The sequence below is a fragment of the Oculina patagonica genome, chromosome 12 (genome assembly GCF_052425735.1).
Source record: "Oculina patagonica isolate OP01 chromosome 12, crgOcupat, whole genome shotgun sequence".
In the NCBI taxonomy this organism is placed as follows: domain Eukaryota; kingdom Metazoa; phylum Cnidaria; class Anthozoa; order Scleractinia; family Oculinidae; genus Oculina; species Oculina patagonica.
The window spans coordinates 24,421,510-24,444,761 of NC_135769.1; the positions used below are offsets into that span (position 1 = coordinate 24,421,510).

Here is a 23,252-nt window from a genome sequence, read left to right on the forward strand (position 1 = left end):
TTTTCTTGTTTTAAATGTATTATTTTATAAAAATGCAAATTCTGCTGGCAAGGGACAATTTTCGCCGATAGAGACACGTTCTTTTATTTTCTTTGTTTTGTTTTGGCAAAATTTAAAAAAGTATGCACCACAGTTCAACATTGAAGAACGCTCGACTGTTTGTATATATAGTTGCTCAAAACAGAAGACTTTTACCCGATAATTGTCGATAATGGTAAGGCTATTAGAAACCGAGAAACTTAGTTTTACCAGTGAAATATTCCTTTTTTCGTCTTTCTGCTACAAAAAGAGAACATTTTGATAGAAGTGATCAAAACTTGGTCAAACGCTTATACGAAATAGAACATTATTTTACTCGGATGTCGGCTGTGTAACTTGCGGTAAGATCAGTGGAAAGTTCTTCTTTTGTGTCGCAAAAGACGTATTTTCCAAAAATAAACAAATAAAGCCGACAAAATGCCAATTACAAGCACGTGCCAGAACATTGTTCCAAAGCTCTTTGAGCAAACTGAAACCGAATTTACTTGTGTCTGTTATGCAAGAATAAATTCTTTACCGACAATGCGGCGTTTTTCACAGAAGCCTGTGCTAATGAACTAATACAATACTCAAAAGGTCCTCTTCTAATTATCAGGAATTATTTTTCCGATCGGCGAACTTTTCTTTTTTTAAAGGGGCAGAAAAAAATAAATAAGGAGCAGAAGAAATAAATGTATAAAGAAGCAGCACCACACATTTTCTAGTTTTCAGTGAAGATGTTTTCAGCGGGATTTTCTAGTATAAAGTAGACGTCATTGCGCAAAATTTACATGACTGTTAAGTTTTCACTTTAACCACAATGATGCAATCCGGATTTTACGTTTCACAACAGAGTATCTTAATCTTGAAGTAGATCTGCGGTTTTCCCAGGAAATCCTTCAGGAGAGAAAGGCGGTCATCGGAAATAATTATGCTCGTGCGTCTTTAAATAGCAAAAGACAGAAATTACCAAACTACCCGTTTCCTTGTAGCCTTAAAATATTCATCGTTGCACAATCCAGAAAGACTTTATTAAAGACAGTAAGAAAGGATGTATAAGTTTTTGAATCAGAACTTTATTACATGCAAACGTTTAGAATAAATACGCACTTCAATATCCTTCTAAAGCTGGATTTCCCTGACGCGTAATTTTTTTTACATGCGTGAAAAAAATTAGAGACGATGTATGAACGACTTGTACGCGAGCCCGTTCATACATCGTCTCTAAATATTTTCACGCACGTAAAAAATTACGCGCAGGGGAAATCCACCATAGGTTTAGATAGTTTATGTACATTAGCTGGTATAATATTATTTCGTGCTTGAAATACACACGTTATAGCGTTATAACGTATTGTGGTTTTGAGGTTGCTCTTGAATGCTAAACAATAGCGTAAGTGGTTCAACTCTGATTTAGCAAGTAAATATAAAGTAAACTTACTCTATTACTGATACTGAATCGTCGAGTCAGTTAGATCAGTATATTTCTTGCTGCCAAACAGTCGGTTTATCTCTCGTTTATTTTCTCTAATCGTTGAGGCGCGACTCGCAAATTGAGACAAGTTTTCTGGAGCCGTTTTTCGCGGCCAAATTTTATTTCAAACCACAGAAAAACTAAACCAATCCATAATTATGTAAAAATCAGCAATAAAATCGAACGACGTTTCGGAGTCTTTATGACACCATTTTAAACTTCAAAATCAACAGTGTCAAAGATAGTACAATTTCATTGCTGATTTTTACATTCTTATATATTACTAAACCTTGCTTTAAAATTATCTACAATTGTAGGAAAAACTCTTGCAAGTCCTTAAACTGTCTGATTTCCCCAATGTCTTTATCATGAAGACATAAAATGAAAACTCCATGTAAATCTCTTGCCTTCGGCTGATAAACTTTCCAAATCATTTCGAATTCTTGCAACATATGATACATAATCCCCACATGGTTCAATTCCATTTATATTTCCCCGCGATTAATATTACGTATAAATGCTTTGCATTTCCAATAATCCTTGCATTTCTGATGGCAATAATGTCATTTTTTGATCATTTCTGTTCACTCTGATAGAGCATCGATTCCAAACTGATCGTTTTCTTCAATGTATTCCTCCAGTACTCTGATGATATTCAGTGTGTCTTCAGAGCGCAGCGCACGAGCTTCTAAAGTTGTGTCTCGGAGCAAAATTGGACCATTTCCACATTTCAGGAGAAATACATACGACCTGAAAAACGATAAAAGACACGAAAAGTTTCAATTGACGCGAGAATGTATTTGTTTGAAACAAAATCACCATCATTATAAACCCGCCAGAAAGGGCATCAGGAAAGACTGTCAGGCTGGGTATGAGAGCTGGCTGAATGGTACAGCCCCAGGGGGGGGGGGGGGGGGTACTCCGGGATCCAAGTGACGGGGATGTGCGAAGGATTTTTTTGGGGTCGAAATTTTCGATTCCGGGATTTTTTTGGGTAGGAGAATTTGGCAGGTATTTTTTTGGGTGGATGGTTTTTTTGGGGTATTAAAATCAAACTAAAGTGCCTTGGCGCGGCCTTGGCAATTTAGGGGTAATTTGACTAGGGATTTTTTTGGGCGTTTTTTTTGGTCCAGGGATTTTTTTGGGTAATGTCGGGAGACTTAGGGATTTTTTTGGGTCCTGAGTTTTGCCTCCATTCGATCATCCCCGTCACTTTGATCCCGGAGTAACCCCCCGTGGGGGTACAGCGCAGTCTTTTTTCAACGTAAAGGAGAGAACCCTATTTCTGTGTTGTTATTGTTGTTATTCAAGCCATCACCAAAGAGAAATTAATTAGAAAAAGAAAAAGAAATTAGATTTACAGTGTAAGTGGCATCATTATCCTATCTATGGTAGATGCTCTGGTCTTATGGTTAGTGCGTTGGACTCCAGATCGAGCGGTTCAACTCGAGCCCAAGCCGGGGTCATTGTGTTGTGTTCTTGGGCAAGACACTTTACTCTCACAGTGCCTCTCTCCACCCAGGTGTACAGGTACAGGTGAATTTAATGCTGGGGGTATCCCTGTGATAGACTAGTACCCCATCCAGGGGGGAGTAGAAATACTCCTAGCCGCTTAATGTTACCAAAACCAGTATAAGTTCCAGCGCCTATAGGTCACTTTTGGCCGATGCAAACTTTATGGATTATTCGGTTTGTTAACTTTCTTTAAAATTTGTTGTCAATGCACCTTTTTCGCGCGCTCAGTAACACATGGAGTTGTTTTTTTAGGGAGGAAATGCGATCAAGACTGACCATAAGCCTGGTTCGCGTTAATTTTATAACGCGTAAATTTTGTTCGCGTTGTTAAAATGCTTCATTATATTCCTATAACAGGGTATATTGGAAAAGCCATTTTCTTCCAGTTTCATGAATACAATCCCGACGTTCATGTATGATACATCATAAAAAAAAACAACAAACGTATTGATCCGTAATCAAAACGGAACTGAGGATTATCCTACGTTCATAATAATGGGTTAAGAAAAGTTATAAAGAAATGCACCTAACCCTATACCTTAATACGCAGCGCTTAGTACGTAAATTAGACAGGGGAATATCAGACCACGAAATGCATAGCAAAAAAGTTTAAAAAAATTGCAGTGGTGCAATTTCCTCGTTTCTGACATTTGAAATGCCAATAACGGCAGTGAGGTTTTTGTGGGAGACTCTTGCAAATCTCACTTTAATTAAATTACGGAGATCTTACACAAAAATGTCAAATATGAGATTGAAATACTTGTGGAATGATAAAATCTCATAGGATATCTGTCCTTTATTGACCATGTCCTCGTATAAACTGATCAGTCTAACATGGAATTTATTGACCTGACATTTTTACATATCACTCTCTTCAATCTTGGGCAACAGCCACGATAATTAAATACTGGCGCGAGGCTGGGGGAAACAAAAGAATCACGTCGAGGTGAGATGAAAAATCACTGACCCCCAGCCCGGAGCCAGAGAAAAAATATCGGAAATGGCCTACTGTATTGACCGTCTGTATTTCTCTTTCTCAGCTTGCACATGATGTTTTCTGGTCTTTTTATCCTTTCATACTATACTTCAGAGTTCCATTTGATTAACAGAAACTAACACTTCTATAGTGAGTATACTGAGCAAAAACAAGAGAAGTTGAAACATTTTGGTTTCGCTTGTAGGCTTTGCTGCGGCCCTCCAATGTTCTTTTACCTTCCTGTTACAATGTAAGATGATTTTTCTGGTCATTGAATCCAATTTCCTAATATCAGAAGCATTGCTGAAAGACATTACCCATTTGGAAAATACAGCGTCGAACTGTTTGAGCAGCACAGCATTTATGCGCATGAGAAACTTACTGCATGCCATGGGGAATTTGCTCAATTTAATTAACTTGTGGAAAGACTTATGGTGACCTATGGTATCTGCTTATAGGTTGAAAGGCTATTTGTTGAAAGCAAACTGATTTCTCAGTTGTAGGAATGTTCTGATGAAAACGAACCAATCCAAACGTGAAAACGTGAGGTCAACGTTTCCGCTTATGTCCAAGTTATAATCCATTTTCATAATGGGTTCGAGTAGTGTCGAGTAGTGTTCTAACAAAATCAAACCTGTTGAGGTTACTGGCGTGGGATCTGAGGAAACGAGGGCGACTTCAGCAGTCTATCCGGGCCACACTATGTTACGCCTGGCAGAGGCGGAGGAGCGGTTTGGAACGTGTGGGGCTAAGGCTGTCCTTAAAATACTCAGCAGGTTTTCATATTTGGAGCAACTTTTTAATTTTTCCGTTCTTGCAACTTTTTGTTTTCTGAACAGTTTCTAGACCAAAGATTTCCGAAGATTCTTCGATTGTTGTACGAAGGCCATACGAACGTTTCCGATTATTTTTCGAACTTTTCCGAAGATAAACGAAGTTTCCCGAAGACTTTCAAGGAAGTTTCGAAGATCTTTGAGCTCATTCATGAGACGGGATATCTTGACAACCAATTTTACGCTGCACTCGCGTTATTTTCGGCACCAAAACCGTTTAACGTGGGGGCTGACCCCCCCCCCCCCCCCGTGCTCCGCCGCCTACGCCTGGATGGAATAAGCAGACTGTAGAATTTTCGGCAGATTACACCTTTTTCAAGTGTTTAAGTAACCTAATACGGAAATAGTTGTAATTCACTTAACAGTAAGTAAGGTATTTTTTTGTTTACGTCACATTTCATGATTTCAGCGAGGCCGGGGAAGTTCTGGATAAAATGCATTTTGGCGTTGGCGACCAATTCAGAACATTCGAAACGGGGAAATATTGTATGTTGTCGTGAATAAAGTTAATGTATATATGTATGTATGTATGATCGTGATCTGTTGGGTTACAAACATTGTTAGAAAAGAGTGTTTCACACAAATGTTTTGTTCGGACTCTTATGGTGCCGATAAGGTGACGTAATTCGTATCCGCGCGTGGGTTCACGTGCAGGCACGCGCGTGTGTGGAGAGGCGAATTGTGACTGCAAACGTTTTCTTTTTTTCTTTCTCCAAAGAGCTTTTAGTCGCTTAGCCGCAATGACGCTGTCTTTTACGAATGGAACTCTCGAGCACAGAGACTTTGCGTAGCAGAAGCTAACGAGGCTTAAAAAGTTCTCGAAGGAAATGCCATAATAATCGGGGTAGAGAGAAACCGCAAAGTAGGAAAATATTAAAATACAGTATAAATAAATGGACCTCCATATTCTAAAAATATTTACACATTTTCACAAAGGCGACAATTTATCGGAAATACTTATAGATTAGACGCATTGCTTATCCATATATAGCTAATTCTTGGTTCAGAATTTAAACGAGGAATTCTGTTCCTTGTGAACAACTCGTTAAATGTACGACCGTGCATTGCGGCTATAAGAATATTTTGAAAGTTGTTTGGAGATCATAACTGAATTTTCCCCAGGCAGGATTATAAGCCCAACCCCGTCTACCCCAGTTAAAATCCCTGCCGTTTATACCCCGTTTTCTGTTGTTTAACAAAAATATCCCTCTTATAAGCCCCCTAAGATATAGGCCCATCTCCATGTCATATCACTTTTCTAGGCTTACTAAGTCCGCACACCCGGGGGGGGTCCGCACAGAACATTATATTTCAAACAGAAATAGCCTTGGCAATGAATAAGAGTTCAGTGCAGGTATAGTGCGGTTGAAAACGTTTGATCAGAGTGGATTTCTTACAATATGGCATCCACCATCGGTCTTAAGGTTATTTATACCGCTTACAAGCCAGCCTCTCCCCACGGGTTAAACTGAGCCCTTGCGACGCAACCTCGTTCCCATGATCCCAGGGCGTTCCACTTGGTAAAGGTAAAGATTTGGTGTACGGTTAACCTGAGTGGTTCGGCATTTAAAAAAAGGTCATAAACATAGAGATAAGCAAAGTTTTAAACATGCCGGCGTTTGTCGTGATCCCAGACAAGGTACCAAAATCTCGCAGTACTTCTGGGGGAATTTCTTATTTTTAAAATTTAAAAACGCCCAACCGAGGTAATGACAAGAATACTCTACGTCGAGAACACTTGTGATTTATGTTAATCATTAAAAGACGGGCTGTTACATATTGGTTGTCTTGAGCGCAGATATATATGGGGGACGATTGAAATGTTTCCGTATAAATTCCAGAGAAAATTAAATTTGCGTTCTGTTCATTTCATGGTCGAAAGAATCAGTAAATTCAGAAGTTTGAGGATATTTTCCTTGATAAGAAGGTGAAGTGTTATCGTGTTTGTTATCATCTTCCTTGAGCTGTGAGCAACTTCTACTTTTTAACTAAGGATCGTAGCGCTAGAAAGCTCACCCCTGGACAAATCTTTGAAATTTTCATTTTATCTGCGCGTTTTCTCGGTCTCGAGTTTTTCGTCTGACAATCAACGAAGAAGAAAGAGGAATCCCGCAGTCTGGCTACTATTACCCTGATATAAACGAGCTCAAGACAAATATTTGTATCCGATATTCTTTCTACAATCAAGTAAGTAAGATGTACATCTTCACTGGAGAAAACCGCCTTCTGCACAAAAATCAGATGTTTTCGTTTTCATGATCTGTGGATTCGTTGCTCCATCCTATTTTGCTGCCGGTTTACCATGCTGAACAGTGCGACGCACAGGCTATATGATGTACAGAGCTTTACCAGAAGCGACACTGACCCTTACTTGCAGTTTATCAACTTCAAGACGAAATAGATGATAATCTGTGACCGAACTTCGATAACTACTTCAATAATCTCTTGTGTAAACTATATGAAAACGTTTCTGGTTAGATTACGCATTATCTCAAGTATCTAGGTCTCCCAAAGTTCAAGCAGCCAAGTTTACACCAACATATTAAATAAATCAAAGAAGAAAAGAGGATTTGAAGAAACTTTGCTGACTAAATTATGGTCGGGCTACATCCCGGGACCCAATTAGTGTATTGCGGTCCTAGGCGTACGCGATTGGTCAATTTTCCCGCCATAACTGCGATCGATGAGTGTGATCGCGCCATCATGTCTCCGGTATTTGTAAGTGGAGAGAGAAAACTGCCTGATAAAATTTGCAACTGTCTGTTCTTTCTCGCCAGACGATTATACGATAACATTTTCCCAGGCAGTTAATTACCCCGGCAAAACAACAAGGCCTCTTGAACGCATGAGTGGAGACTAATCTTCGATCAGGGGCAGGCAGGAGACGATTTAGTCTCTGGTCTTGGCCTGCAGAGTTCTAGGGTCTGCATGATGCAATCAGAATAAACAGACAGACTTTCAAAAGAAAAAATAATAACAATAAAAAGAAACGCACATCGAAACATCAACTTGATTGCGTGACGCGAACCCACAAAATCAAGAGTTCCTTGCCCGGGAGCATTTTCAAGAGCAAGAGGGGGGCGTTAGCACTCCAAAAATATCCTTTCATCTCAATAACACAACAAGAAACAAAACGATCGCAATTATTTTAGACGATAATGGCCGCACGTACGATTTTGCCGGGTTGTCATTGGTCTAAAGAAACAGTTTAGGTCAATATTATTGCCCTGAAGCGCCACACAGCGTCAAACTCCGGAAAAGGATGTTTAGATAGCACGCTAAATTGCCCAATTTTCTTTTGTTTTCATTTCGAAGCGCCTAGAAACAACTGGGCAAATAGCTGAACAAACAGAATTTTCCCTCGTGAAAAGGCAGCGATCGGTTAAAATTAGCCGGAGAACTTGTGCAAACAGGATATCACGAAATGTTGACTCATTCCCCTCGAGTCAGAGCATGACTCATGTAATGTGGTCCTTATGTTCAACTCTGTGAGTGGAACACTAGAGTGTGACCATTCAAATGAAAGCTAGCGAGCAGTACTTTGTTGTTGTGCAGCTAGTTTTAATTAATTTTACAAGTGACTCTATTGAAAAGTTTGTCAAAGTTTTTACTTCGAAAATACAGGTTGAAACCAGCTAAATGACAGCGTTACTTAGGTAACGGGTGAATGGTTCCGTACAGCTGCAAATGGGGTTTCCAAAAGACATTTCTGATATTGATTTTCTGTATGAAAGAGTACCGTACTGTTGTAGAGAGTGATAAATAATGGGATGTTAACACAGCACAAATTACTGCATCACACAAACAGAAAATAAATTTAATAACTGTAAAACCTTTTAGAGATTCTGTTATAAAAAGTGCGAGTGAAGTGACGTGTGAAACAAGTGAGCTATTTTAGCAACGTGTTATAAATAACCAACAGAAAATTCCGCTTGTAACTTTATTTTATTTTCTACTTTGGACACAAAAACCACCGACAATTTTTAGTATCTAAATGCTACCATAAAAGGAAAAAAAGTTATTACTATAAATCTTAAAGAGTGGAAAAAAAATTTCTCAGCAAAATTCGTGGTTTTCACTGATGTTTGTAATGGTGAGTACTGAGCGATGCCTTGCATACCCGCCTATGAATTAATTCCCGATGGTTCAACTCTCCAAGGCTAATATCGCAAATGAAATCCGGTAATCTGTTTGCACAAATTTCTGTGTAAACTGACAAGGGAGTCTGACATTGTTTTCACAAGGGAGCAGATTATGAAATACTGTATTTACAGCCCGCATCTCAGGTTAATACTGACCTGTACAGGGCATAATGATCTGTCTCCGACTGTCTAAGAAGTCTCTTTAATGTATTCAAATCGTGGTTTACCTGAAGGGCGAAAAACACATAATAACGTCAAAAAGTCAAAGATGTCTCGACAGTGGTAATAGATGTGACACGTTGAGGTGTAAAAACATTAACAAAAGGAAAAGATAATTAAACTTGTCGAAACTTGTGATTAATGGCGGCAAAAGTGAATAATTTATTCTTCTTTCGAAGTTTAATGTGGTTGAGCACTTTTACGAAATTTTACGTTAGCTTGCTACCTGTTCCACAATACAAAACAAAGGGAAATTATTCAAGTATTAAGTTAAAAGAACTTTTTTTTTAACAAAGCAACGCGCAGTTACGTTTTAGGCGTAAATTTTCCGAAAGTTTGATTACTGTCTCGGCGGTTTTTAGGCTTAATTGCCATCCATTCAAGTTCTTTATTACTCTTCAAAATTAACAGATTAGAGGGATTATATTGTGTACACGAGACTGTCTTTAGAAATTGAATTTAAAGCTTAGCCAACACAAACTAATGCTGCCAAAAAAAACCCGTGAAAAGCTTGGCCAAATGATCGAAAATCAAAAATTAAATGTTCTGTTCGAAATGACCAATACTAGTACTAATAACAGTTAAGTTTATGGACTTAATGAGTTTTCACTTGAATAAAATGCAAATACGCTTTATTAAATTCGCAGTACTTACAATACAAAAAGGTTTTGTACAATGGAGAGGGTAATTGGGAATTTAACGACAGTATTAATACAGGACTCAAGATACATCGCAAATATATAAAGATACGGTTGTCGAGAAAGAAAGAAAATGCCCAGCAGAAGGAAGCCTGGGTGCAAGTGGGTCGCTTTACGCATTTCTGATTCGGAGACCGTGTAACAAAAGATTCTGATACCCAGGGTAATCAATATTGATTCAGTTCAGCGACATTCCAGTAAATGACAGTTTATAACCTGGCAACTTAACAACGACAATAGAAAATATAATAAAATTGAAAAGTATTTGTTCTTATTTGAACGATTTTTACAAATATCAATCGATTTTTGTTCCTATATGAACAGCGATTTAACAAAATAAAACGATTTTGTTCGCTTGCCTGCGCACGCGCCAAGACATACAATTTCCCGCCAATTTCCTTCCTGCACGACCGGAAGGAAATTTGACCCTAACCTGCCTTACACGCAGGTAAGCTTCCAAAAGAGGCAGTACGGATGATCAAGCTTGAAATCATTCCTCAAATCCTTGCAATCCTTACGGTATCCCTTGCAGCCGTTATATGGGTCGTCTCGAGCAACGCTGAGAACAGTTGCGTGACAAACGAAACTACGCGTCACGCCATGCACATGGCGTGAGAGATTGGGGATAGGTAGTGCTGAGAGGGGTACTACTATATACTACTATTACAACTATGGGTATTTAATGATACTTTGTTAAAGACGGCTTTGACTAATTAGGATTGCAAACAAGGTTAAGGACAAACAGGCAAATTCATTCTGAATGATTTGATCCAATAAAATTACAAAAGGATTAAAATTGAATGCTTCTTTGACTTCTTTACCCTCAGTTTGTAGTTCTCAATCACTTGTCGAAGGAAAACGGGATTATTTACTGCATCGCTCAACATAGTTTTTGCCCATTCTCTACAAAACCGTGTAGTAACTGAAAGAAAAAGAAATAGAATTTAACATATCATTTATTAAAATTTAAATCACTTTTTTAAGTGTGATCCTTTTCAACTTGGATAGGGATCTGTGTGATCACACATAAAATTTGCAGTAGTTACAAGATCATAGAATTAGCAAATACATTCATGCCTTGCGGACCAAGATTTTTACACTAGAAATGTTTCTGCTACATTACATACATCTACAGCTTGATGGAAGCAGAAGCATATGGACGCATTGCAAACCTATTTAATGACTGCTTGGAGCTTCTCTGAAGCAGTACTCACATCAACCCTCATCAAAAATGTTGGCACAGTTACCAAATTTCTTCATTTCCCGCCTCCTCCCCTCTCAATGTTGCGCTCTCAGACATATTGCACAAACAAATATTATCCCTGATGGGTTCAACATTGAAATGCGGGAGGGGACCTCTAAAAACGTTTGCATTCGACAATGACAAAATTCAAGCGTAAGGTACCTTCATTTGTAGTGTCTTTGGGTAAGTGTCCCAACTACTTTTGTCTACGGTTGCATGTATGAAAATGATTCTTTCTTAGGTTCCACTGTGCAGCTTTTTTAGAAGCAGTAATACTCAAGAGTGTTCTGTATAAATCGCTACTGCACTGTTAATCAAAGCATAATTACCTTTGCTGCTTAGAGTGTATTCTGAACCATCAGTTTTTAAGATTACTTCTGTAGGTATAACTGACGTACATTTGGATACCAAGTTTTCTTTATCCTGGAAATATTTTTGGAAATCTCATAAGTTAAAAAAAATTCAACTAGATGGTAGACTGCAAAACAGTCATATCTTTTGCAAACGCGCTCGGTCTTCCAACAAGAGCCAGAGGTCTGGAGTCAATGTCAAAACTGTGAGTGAGACTAGAGGAAAAACGACTGTTTTGCAGTCTAACAAGATGGAGTCAACAGATCTAGTATCCTGACAGAAGACTTCCAATTCAAATGTGACAGAAACTCCAACTTTTGCCTGGACTGCTATGAGTGGAGGATGATCATGAGGGTTGAAGGCAAGCTTTTTGCCAGGGGAGAACTCCCATATGAAAGGGGTTGGGATGCTTATAATCTTGCTTAGGGGTGTAAATTTCGAATTTTTGGTCTCACTTAGGTTTTTCCTGGCAAAACACTAATAAACAAAACTCCAAGGTTGCACACAAATACTGGTAGTATAAATTTTGATTTTAGTATTTTGGTATCTTTTAGGGGTCAAAGAAAGCTTAAGCCATGCTCAGTTTGGTCTCTTTTGGGGATTCTTTTCAAAATTTCAGATGAGCATCCTAACCCCTTTCACAAGGGAGGGGGGCTTTTTGTCAGATGGGCGTCCAAAAAATTATCATTTCTTCCTTCACATTTCTTGCTGGAGTATATTTTTTTAGCAGCACATACTAAGGCCTTATGTGTTTTTTTTTTTTCCCCCAAAACCCCCAATGGCACATTAAAGACAGATGGTGCCTGGGGGGGACTCCCATAATAGAGAGACGGGAATGCTTGTCGGAAATTTTGAAAAAAAAAAACCGAAAAGGGACCAATCTGGGCGTGGCTCAAGCTATCTTAGACGTCTAAAAGATACCAAATTTCTGAAAAGAGAATCAATATTGTTATATTTCTTTGTGTACAACCAAAATCCGAAATTAATACCCCTAAGTGAGACGATGAGCATCCCCGTCCCTTACATATGGGAGTCTCCCCCCCCCCCCGGGAGATGGTGACGACAAAGGTTTTGCATTTGAGCAGTTGATCTCCCAACTGTACATTTTGTTTACTTTTTAAAAAACCCATTGGAGTACATTTTTAAACTTAAACTACCTCAGAAGCATCAGCCGTTGTTCCTAAAACATTAACTGTGCTACAGGCATCAACAAACCTACATTAAAGAAAGTAAAGGAACTGTTTAGTTGTGAGAAACAAAACAGTAAATACTCGTAAAATAATGCTGCTCACATTTTCATGTCTTTTTCCAGTCTTTTGTCATCACCTTGAACTTCTAACTTTCCTCCTAACAGACCCTGTAGAAAAATAAAACATAAAAATTAAAAGAATTCAAACACAACAAAAACAATTAAGAAGAAAATCAAATACAGTTGAATCCCGATAACTTGAACCCTCAGTAACTCGAACCTCCCTCTAACTCAAACCTTTTTCGATTCCCCTCCAGGTTGTTTTCTTACTAATTTTACCCTCGATAACTTGAACTTCCGATATCTCGAACCGTTTTCGATTTCCCTTGTAGGTTCGAGTTATCGGGATTCAACTGTAAATACTTACTACATGCAGTCTTGATTTTTTTTATTAGGGCAAATTAAAACAATCTATCATCATTTCTTCTGCAGATTCTTTCCTCTTTTGCAATTAAAAATTTAGAAGAGTGACTTTTTGTATCTATTTCCCTAGTATGGACTAGGATTAAATTGTCCTTGTTACAATAGGAGTACTCACCAATCCTATAAGAACAGCCAGGTCTTCCTTTAACAAGCTCGTACATCGACATACAAACTTAACCTGTAAAAAATGTCATGTTTTAATTAACCCTCAGTAGATAGGAGGAGCAGTGATGTAATGGTTAGTGTGCTAAACTCTGGATCCCAGAGAATGTTCAAATGCTCACCAGCAACATTGTGCTATAGGACTGTTATCTTTTTAGCAAAGCTGTAAACGCTCTTGTATTCATATATATAAGGGGGGGGGGGAGCACGACCATCCAGACCCTAGAAAAAGGTGGGGGCCCGCCGTCGAGAATATTTTTTCTCTGCCCTTTGGGCCTTTATTTGTTCTTAAAATAAGATGGGGGCCCCCCCCCGGCCACCACTGGGGATTATGAGGGGGAGAGGGGAGAGGGGGTGGTTGGATGGAGATGTTAGATGATGCCGATGAACTACAACTAGAAGGAGCTGCAAACAACTTACATTTTCATCATACCAAGCTTCCAAATGCTTGAAACTTTCTTGAACATCTTGCGATTCCTTCAATGACAAATTTAAATTGCATGCTTCAGTTTGGCACATTCTGGAAATAAGCCTCTCAGAGTTGTCATTAAAAGAATTTCAATGAATATGCACAATAGAAAATTAAAAGAATTGCTATGACAATAATACATTAACAAGCATGTGAAAAAAATGAAATAATATTTTGGTTCCGGGTATGTGAAAAACATGTGGGGCTGTGAAAAAACTAAATAATTATTCGGATTTTCTGGATTGTGGAAAAAAGATCCAAAGCAAAACAAACACCCAATCACAGAAGCTCAGGGCCATAATTAGCAAGAGGCAAGACGAGGCACTTGCCTTGTCTAGATTTTTACCCAAAATTAAAAACAAAAATGTTTTGTTGGGAAATAATCCCCAGTTGATCACTGAAGATTGATTTTTCTCAACTGAAGAAATAAGTCCTGAAAAATATCCCTGAAAGAGTTTCAGCTTCTAGGTTTCAAATTTTTTTGGAGGACATGCGCTCAGAACCCCCCCCCCCCCCAGCAAAATCTTGCCTTGTCTATGGCAAAGGTCTGCTTACGGCCCTGAGAAGCTTGGGGTTGAGTAAAAAACAACTGAAATTATGAGAATTACGGGGGGAGGTGAAAGTAGGGAGAGGGACCTAATACGAATTTTTAGGGGTGTCAAAGAAAAATACCTAAATGGGAATTTGGGGATGTAAAAACGGCAAAACTGAATGGGACATTTTGGAAGGGTAAAGAAAAGTTACCGGGTATGTTACAAAATGAGTGGGATTTTATAGACACGCAGAAACATAAAATTCAGTTGGACGTTTTGTGGTGCATGCAGTAAACTTACAGTATATTTGTTGATGTATGGAAGGAGTCCATTACTGTAGTCATCCAATTCCTTTTGAAATCTGGGATCATTATTAAGGTTTCACTGATCGATGTAAAACATAAAACATCCACCTATGATAAAAGCTCTAGTGAGGCTCTAGGGGGTTGATATCTGTATTTGAGGAGTGTCAATTGGTACATAATGTTGTTACTTGGTCAAATTTGTCTAATTCATTTGATTTTTTGTCGTCAAAATTGTCTTGGAAAAGTCCAATCATTGAGCCCCATCCTGTATCCCGCCAAACTTATTTTGGACCCTCTTTATTATTTTATTGTCAATGGCTCACTATCTCAAGTGGTAATAGCTCTAGACAAATTGGAGAGATAGAAAAATGCAGTGCTATGCCATTACCAAAACAACAAAATGAAATGGCATTAACCTGGGGGGACTCCTCTATAAAAATGATGTGGGTGCTCGCTGTACCTTTTAGGGGGTAAAATTTGTGGATTAGTACAGCTTAGCTAGGGTGCTAAAATGTAAAATGGCCACCACTAGAGTTGTCAGGGGACCTTTTAGGGAACGTTAAGGGTATCGACTGGATAAATGACTGGAACGGTAATGCATTTGTTTTGTTAATAACTTTAATTCCCAAAATATTTACTTGAAAGCAACCATTCAGTCATCAAATTGCCAGTGTCAGTTAATTTGTTATTTTAGAATTGGTACCTCTCAGGGGTGAAAATGAATTTGGTCCACGCCCACAAAATAAGATTGTGGTACCTTTTAGGGGTGTTTTCATTTTTTTTTTTTTGACAAGCACCCTCATTTTTAGAGGGGAGTTCCCCCAGGGGAATTAACTAAGATGTCACATTGAACACCTTAAACTGAAGGATACAGTTCTAGGCCACTTTTGCTGCCAGAAACAAGACACACAACATAGTCCTTAGACAGGTAACTTCCAAATTCAAGAGAGTCCCTGCAATTAAAAGAGCAAAATGATTTGATCAGGAGGCCACAAAAAATTAAAACAACAATATCATTCATCACTTGTTAAAATGTTTGTAATACTTACTTATTTAATAAAGATAAGATGTTCTACATGACACGAGCATGGGACAAAGAAAAATTCTGAGTTCCCGACGGGAATCGAACCCATGGCCTCCCATATACCGGTTGGGCGCTCTAACCAACTGAGCTACGTGAGACTCCTTGTGAGCTGGGCCAGCTCACTCGTTGTGAGCTGGCCCAGCTCAGTTGGTTAGAGCGCCCAACCGGTATCTGGGAGGCCATGGGTTCGATTCCCGTCGGGGACTCAGAATTTTTCTTTGTCCCATGCTCGTGTCATGTAGAACATCTTATCTTTATTATTTATTACCGAGCTTAAAATTTACCATCTTTATTATTTACTACTTACTTATTTGTTTCTGTTTTATAAAAAGTCGTAATAACCTGTACTTTCCTAGTCTACTTTATACAGTGTCCTATGAGGGGCCTGAATGGGTAAAATAGAAACTGCAATATTTGCAAATTTTCAATGGGAAAATGAGATTTGGGTCACTGGAAATGGGAATCACAATTGGAACTGGGAATGGGATTTGGGAAATTTGGGAAAACAACAGACTGGGAAATAGGATTTGGGCAAAATGTGGGCTGGAAAATAGGATTCATACCCCCATCCTCTTTTTCAGGACCGTCTTGCATTGTGTTCTTTGACATAATTAAAAGCTCTAAGACTGCCATCCAATTGTGCCTAACTGATATATCTGAAACTTGAATGCTTATGTGTTGTTGTAAATAAATTTAAATTTGATTTTGCTTTTAAAATGTTACGAATCTGGCTTGACGTTCATTTTCACATGTTTCTGATAATTTTACCAATCGTTTTTGATACCATACAAGACAAAGGAAAATCAAAGAAAATAGAAATAAAACATCTCTAGCCTGTGTACAGCCGCGATTTTTTTGAGAAGAGCGTGACAGGTACACAAAGGCTTAACGTTTCAAACCATTCTGTTAATCAGACATACATTTCTTGTTGATCCTTGTAGTCTTCACCATTCTCCTTTCCTCCCCTTAGCAAACAGTAATAGCAAAGTGCTGACTCATCAGGAAAAAAGTTCTCCAATGTGTTGATGTTGCCACTTCCACTGTACACAGTGCCTCTTGTGAGTCGTTTAGCCATGAATGTTCTGAGTTCTGTTTCCTGCTCTCCTGATAGATTTGTGCTCAAAAGTGACAGACTAAGACAAAATAACAGTGATGTTAGAAATGTTGCGTGGGAGACGTGGTGGCCTATGGTAAGTGGTGCTCTGGAATCCAGATTAAAAAGTCCGGGTTCAAGCACCCACCAGGGGTACTTGGTTGATCAGGAGCAGTATGCGAAAAACATCTTTTTTTTCACTGCTCCGTAGCTAGACAAATTTCTAGAACAGACTGGATCTGACTCATTTAGTAAATATTTGTTCTTAAGAACAATTTTCTTTTGTTTGGTGAATTTTCTGCATAAACTGCTGAAATGGACAGGGCTTGAGAGTTTTACAAGACTAGCTCATGCAAACGCATCAGATGCAACGCTCATCAGCTCACGACATGCTATTTTCTACAGCATAGCCTCATTCAGGCTTTGTATTGGTACAATGAATTACCAAAATGATCAATGATCTGTTTTGTAAACACAACTTACAATGTCACTCTAATCTGTGTTTCTTCCACTGTAACAATTATCAAGGTAATTATGAAAGGCAACATGGCATTTTAAATTTTGTACACATAGCCACATGTAAACCTAACCTGTCAGCAACGAACTGAACCATTTTATGCTATCTCAGTTAATTGCTTCTTATTATTATTATTCATTAGTCAATTGTACTGCAAGTCTGGCTTTAATAGCACCGTTTGAAACCCGTTTAAAGCCGGTTTCAGGAACAAATAATTCACGAAATTAGTACTTTAAAAAACAAATCACCTAAAATCGTTATTAGAAGTCGCCTCTTTACGGAGGAAGTCAGCCACGGACCCCTCGGTTACAGTCTTGCTCGACACTCCTCCATCTTCAAGGTCGTCTTCACCGTTATCTTTTTTGTCCACTTCAGCACTGTTAGGCCTAAAATATAAAATATTTAGCAAAAGAAATAGAGAGTGAATAAAATATTTGGTGCCGTACCTGCGTGCTTTGTAAGTGTAAAGGGCAAATCCATAGAAATCGTCTTGTTTTGATTCATTATTTTCTACTTTGCCAGTTTCATCCGCCATGTTGGAAATTGCCCAAGAGCCTGGAGCCAAGCCTTGTTGTGATGGCTTGGTTACTAAGTTAAAATGGCGGGTATTTCGCGGCAAAAGTCCTTTTTATCAATGGCTGTAGAATTCTCGATATAAAAATGGCCAAAAGCAAGTATGAGTACGTAAAAAAGTTTGAACAGAACGACCAGTGCCTTTTGAATTGCTGGATTGTCATTCGCATCGATGGAAGGAGTTTTCACCGGTACACAACACGTGTTTTGTGAACGTCCGCATAACATAACACTGCAATTGTTGTTACAAATGTGTGCTAACGTTGTTTTTAATTTCAGGTTTTCTGATGGTCATGGTTTCGAGAAACCAAACGATCCGCGGGCATTGCAGCTTATGAATAAATGTGCCGAGACTGTGATGAGGGAATTCACTGACATTGTGATTGCATATGGACAAAGTGATGAATACAGGTGATATTTTTGTGGGGGGTAGTGACGAGAGGATGTCATTGGAGGGGAAGGGTCGGTCGGTGTCTTTTAATTTTTACACTTATGTAAGTGCGTTTCACCGTTTGGGTAGCAATATAAAAGAAAAAATCTCATATGGGGCTGGTAGGGCAAAATGGGGTGGAGGGGGGGGGGCGTTGGGGGGGTACTTAAAAATAATTTATACTGGGAGGCTCTGTCTCAAAGTCAAAACCCTTACCCTTTTATATACCATTTTTGACAGAAAAGAAACCTCTTGTAAACATTTACGTACCATTGATGAGGGGGACATTGGGGTTTGTGTTATTGGCCAATTTTTCATGCGGTATTTCGGTAATTTTAATCTTGAATTGCAGTATTCTCAAAACCTGGGGGATGCGTTTTCTTACAGGGACAGCGGAGCCAGGGGGCTGGGGGGCTTCCCCAGAATTTCCGAAAAAATAAAGACATATTAAGAGAAGAGTCTTTTAAGTCCCCCCACTTCAAGTCACTAGTCAGCCCCCCCACTTGAAAAATTGCTCCGCCCTCCCTGTCTTAGCATTTTGGTTGACGATAGTCGGTATAAAAACTTATCCTTCATCTTTTTCCGACCATATTTAGCCGTTTAGGGTTGTTTCGGCAGCAAGCGGAAACAGCCTAATTTTGTCAAACATTTTTTATCTACAATTTGACTGTTTAAACAACCAGTTTAAAGTCGTGTCATTGTTTCCATGGTTCCACCACTCGTTTTTGCCTCGCTTTTTGCCCTCACGTCAACAATTCCGCCAGCTATGCAAGCTTACTATGAAATTGCAGTATTTTCCGATTTTTTGTGGTAATACAATATTTGCTGAATTTTTTGTGGTAATGGGTGTTCAGCATCCCCCAATGTCCCCCTCTTTGAAAGAAAATGGTAAGCCTTTCACATACCTACACTAGAGACACTGTAGCTGTTTTCTGAACATTTTACCTAAACAATTAACCCTTTCAAATACTTTTAACTGTTCAGTAGGTATGTTCTAGATATTTTGGAAGGCCGTTTAAATTGTCTAAAATTATGACAGTATTATCTAACCTTTTCTACTCTCCTCTCATGAAATCATCTGTCCTCGATCTTGTTTTTTGTCATATGAGACGGAGTGGTATTATCTTCCACTGATCGAAAATATATTTATTGTCATTTGGCAACTTGACCCTGATTAGCGGTAAATGTTGTTTCTTTCAGTTTGGTATTCAAAAGGAACACAACGCAGTTCAGTAGAAGAGCAAGGTAAAGAACTGCACTCCATTTAATACTTATAATTTTGTTAATAGAAAATATATTCTATTGGGGGTTGAATTGATGGTATATTAAAGATGAATTCCAGTCCGTACTGTGCAATCTTGGCTGCAATGTTTATGCGAGCCTCACACGAAGGAATGTTTACAAGCAAAACTAAAAATTCCGCGACAAACTTACCTTTTTCTTCATTATTAACGCCAGATATCCTTGCAGAACAAATAATAACGAGTAGAAGAACCTTGACGCTATTTCAAACTGACGTTTCAGCTCATCGGAAATTCTTGAACGAAACGAACTAAAAAACTTCATGTATGCTGTCACCGAAGTGTAACGTTTTAACGAATTCAAAACAAAAACGAAAAACAAACCCCGAGTCTGCGCAGTGCGTCGGACTGGAAATCAGCTTTAATTCTTTTTTCTTTGTTTTTTTTTTTTTTCAGCAAGCTGGTTACAAATGTTGTCTCACTGTTTTCATCTTCCTATGTGTTTTATTGGAGCCATTTCTTCCCTTCTCAAGAGCTTCTCTATCCACCAATGTTTGATGGACGGGTTGTGCTGTATCCAAATGAGAAGAACTTAAGAGACTACATGAGCTGGAGACAGGCAGATTGTATGTAGTTCTAGAGTTTATGATCGAGTAAAAAACTGAGTAGAGGGTGAACAAAATAAAAATAATTAAAAAATAAAAAAATTCAGATTCTGAGGAGCAGGGATGGCACAGTGGCGAGAGCGCATCCCACCAATGTGGCCAGAGTTTGATTCCCACACCTGGCGTCATATGTGGGTTGAGTTTGTTGTTGGTTCTAATCCTTGCTCCGAGGTTTTTTTTCCGGGATCTCCCGTTTTCCTCCCTCCACAAAAACCAACCCTTTTCTAAATTCCAATTCGATTGGGAATCCGAGGGCCACAGGTTTGTCAGTTGCAAGACTGTTACGTGGAACCCTCGTTAAACAAAGTCGATTTATTTTCACATGCAAATATAACCTTCTTCAGTTATTTATTGATACTTGCATGGTGCAGGTACAGGAAAATGTGATGGACTTGCTTCCCATCCAGGACAGGGTGGGGGAGAGCAATACTCTTAGAAACCAGACTTAAGTGCTGGCCTGATTTATGCACTTGAGACATTGTAACACTGGATCTGTGGGGACTCCCCCTTAGATTGAAAGTCCCTGACTTTTGTGTTTTGCCATGAGAGTTTAGCTTAAGACAAAGATCCCAAGTTGTTTATGGATGTTTTATGTCAAAGTTCACTAATAGAGTTTAATTATTGCCATTTATTACAGGTCACATTAACAACCTTTACAACACATGCTTTTGGTGTCTGGTGCAACAGTCTGGTCGCACAGCAGAGCAAGCTGAGGAGAGACTTAATGTTAGTAAAAGCATAAGGCAACACATGCATTTTCTAGAAGTGTCCATGTCATGGACGTGCAGGGGCGGATCCAGGAACTTTCGAAGAGGGGTGGCTGTGAACAAATATTTTGTTTACCATTTTATTTTAGCCCCAGGTTTTTTTTTAAGGGAGGGGGCGGGGATGTTAGCAAATATTTTAACTTTATTTTAGAAAAAAATATCAATAATGTTTAAACTTTATCGAGTGTCATTGTCCTTATTTTCTTTTTTAATGTCTTAATTGTCATTTTTCTTGTGGATCAAGGGGGGTGGCTAGCCACCCAATCCACCCCCCCTGGATCCGCCCCTGACGTGGTCTTCCAAATAGGATGCCATATCTAGTCTCCTGCATCAATTTTGCATTGGAGAGTTTAAAACTACAGCAAAGCATTCGGTATTAGTTTAATTCCTCCAGAGAAAAGGCAATGTTTTTACAGTGACAGAGCACAGTGTTTGGGATTGAAATTCAGACAAGCAGCATTATGTACCCCCCCCCCCCCATTTTGCTTCACAGGGCCTTTTGGACTCTCACCCAGACTCAGGTTGTTTCTTTAGTCTCTTTAAAAATCTAAAGCTGAAAAATTTCAAACCCCTAATTTGAATTGTCTACCCTTCACCCCCCCCCCCCCCAAAAAAAAAAAAATCCTACCCACATCCCTGCATGTATTTCTCTTGCATTACCCACCCCCCTTTCTCCTTGGATAGGGTTTTCTGACTTTTCCCAATCTTTTCAGGGCACAGTATCCAGTGACAAGAATGAAATCTTATTCTCTGAATTCAACATCAACTACAATAATCTTCCTCACATGTACAGGAAAGGATCAGTTCTAGTCTGGGAGAAGGTAATGTTCTATCTATTAAAAAAATATATATTTAGCTGTTATGTTTATTTAATTTGACATTATCATTCTTGAGTTCTTGGGTCACACAGAGCAACTATGTGCAACTGGCCTCTATAAATTATTTAATTAGTCTTAAAATTATAAATATATTAATAATTATCATTATATGTGAAATTGACTGAAAGTCTGTGATAGGGGTATTTTTTAATGAACCATTTGCCACACCATGTATATGTTGTGGTTCAATTTTATCCTTGGTCCAAATTTTATTTTCCATTATTTTAATTTCATTAGCATACAGTATCATACCCAAAAACAAACGAAAATAAAATTTAAACCAAGGATAAAATTGAACTGCAACATAGACACTTAGACTAAAAATAAGTGAAATGTCCACATTGGCTCTGTTGCATTCCTATTGTGGGTCTAGAAAATGTCCATACTCCCCCTCCCCCCTCAGAGGGGATTAGAAAGTTAGGGGTGGGGGGGGGGTCTCAGAGACCAAAAACTTTAAAGGAAATATATGTAGCTTAATTGGAATTTCCAGAGGGGTGGGAGGTCTTAGGAAAAATCCCTTCCATGTTGGAGGTATTTATAATTTTTGGAACTAGTTATAAATTATTTATTATGATAACAAGTTTTTTTAAAAAATTATAATTTATTTCTAAATATTAATAATATTAATAACATTATTACTTCTTGCTCTTTACAGACTCCTGATGTCGACAACACAGCTAAAACAGGCAGTGCGAGAAAAACAAAGAGACAGATCGTTGTTCATCACACTGATATTATAGGCGATACATTTTGGAATGAACATCCAGAAATTCTGGACAGTTGACCTTTGGAAACTGATGCATGCAAATGCTAAGGTTGCAATGATGGTTATGCAAGGCGACAAGAAGACTTTTTTTCTTTTAACCCCAGTACCCAGCAGCCAAAGTATGCTGATGGTAAAACAGTTTTGGGAAATAAGGCACCCATGCCATCAATCCAAGAACCCATCCTCTTGACATCCTCATACACCCAGAGACAGTTAGCGGGGGTGATAGAAAGTCTAAAAGGGCACAAAAAAATTGGTGACTTTTCTTCACCGATTTTTATCCTGCTTGTGATGTTGAAACTACAATAACTTATGATAAAGTATTATTTCGTTTGTCTCACGACCTAGTCACGTGTGATGGAGATCGCAACGTTTCGACTGCATACTGCTAGTCTTCATCAGGCGATAAAGGTCGACTAATTGTGCGTTAGCTTATAAAGCACACGGCTGCGCTGTGATTGGTTGGTTTTCAACAGCTCTGATTGGTGCATTTCGATCCTCAGTGTTCTGCATGCTGGTGTACTATTGCTCCCTCAGCGGTCCGCAGTCGTACAGTTCTCCTGTTGTTGTGTTTTTTTGTATAAATAGATGTATCTATTTTTTAACAAACAATTAGCAAGCAACTCAA

At 38.7% G+C, this 23,252-nt stretch overlaps 2 protein-coding genes across 2 annotated transcripts; one reads left to right on the plus strand and one right to left on the minus strand.

The window, feature by feature from the left end:
- Window positions 1–1,033: 1,033 nt before the first annotated feature.
- Window positions 1,034–17,872, minus strand: LOC144632284 (protein Njmu-R1-like). The gene is made up of 13 exons (XM_078490900.1): window positions 17,751–17,872; window positions 17,553–17,690; window positions 16,615–16,827; window positions 15,483–15,563; window positions 14,606–14,666; window positions 13,724–13,780; window positions 13,257–13,319; window positions 12,762–12,826; window positions 12,627–12,684; window positions 11,448–11,541; window positions 10,697–10,797; window positions 9,115–9,185; window positions 1,034–2,242 (listed from the first exon to the last, which is right to left on the minus strand). Exons 1-13 carry the CDS (start codon window positions 17,837–17,839, stop codon window positions 2,077–2,079), a joined length of 1,257 nt encoding a protein of 418 aa, XP_078347026.1. The 5' UTR covers window positions 17,840–17,872; the 3' UTR covers window positions 1,034–2,076.
- LOC144632323 (putative tRNA(His) guanylyltransferase) lies at window positions 17,840–23,115 on the plus strand. The gene is made up of 7 exons (XM_078490945.1): window positions 17,840–18,068; window positions 18,157–18,288; window positions 19,508–19,552; window positions 20,005–20,174; window positions 20,851–20,939; window positions 21,694–21,801; window positions 22,514–23,115. Exons 1-7 carry the CDS (start codon window positions 17,965–17,967, stop codon window positions 22,640–22,642), a joined length of 777 nt encoding a protein of 258 aa, XP_078347071.1. The 5' UTR covers window positions 17,840–17,964; the 3' UTR covers window positions 22,643–23,115.
- Window positions 23,116–23,252: the final 137 nt, after the last annotated feature.

Bases quoted from the DNA above. Each gene is read 5' to 3' on its own strand.
- LOC144632284 (XM_078490900.1), bottom strand. From the start codon at position 17,839: ATGGCGGATGAAACTGGCAAAGTAGAAAATAATGAATCAAAACAAGAC. The intron at 15,564-16,614 runs GTATGTCTGATT...TTTTAATTGCAG, and splicing joins TACAAGGATCAACAAGAAAT to GGACTCTCTTGAATTTGGAA. The intron at 9,186-10,696 runs GTAAAGAAGTCA...TTCGCCCTTCAG, and splicing joins TTGAGAACTACAAACTGAGG to GTAAACCACGATTTGAATAC.
- LOC144632323 (XM_078490945.1), top strand. From the start codon at position 17,965: ATGGCCAAAAGCAAGTATGAGTACGTAAAAAAGTTTGAACAGAACGAC. The intron at 20,175-20,850 runs GTATGTAGTTCT...CATTTATTACAG, and splicing joins GAGCTGGAGACAGGCAGATT to GTCACATTAACAACCTTTAC. The intron at 20,940-21,693 runs GTTAGTAAAAGC...CAATCTTTTCAG, and splicing joins AAGCTGAGGAGAGACTTAAT to GGCACAGTATCCAGTGACAA.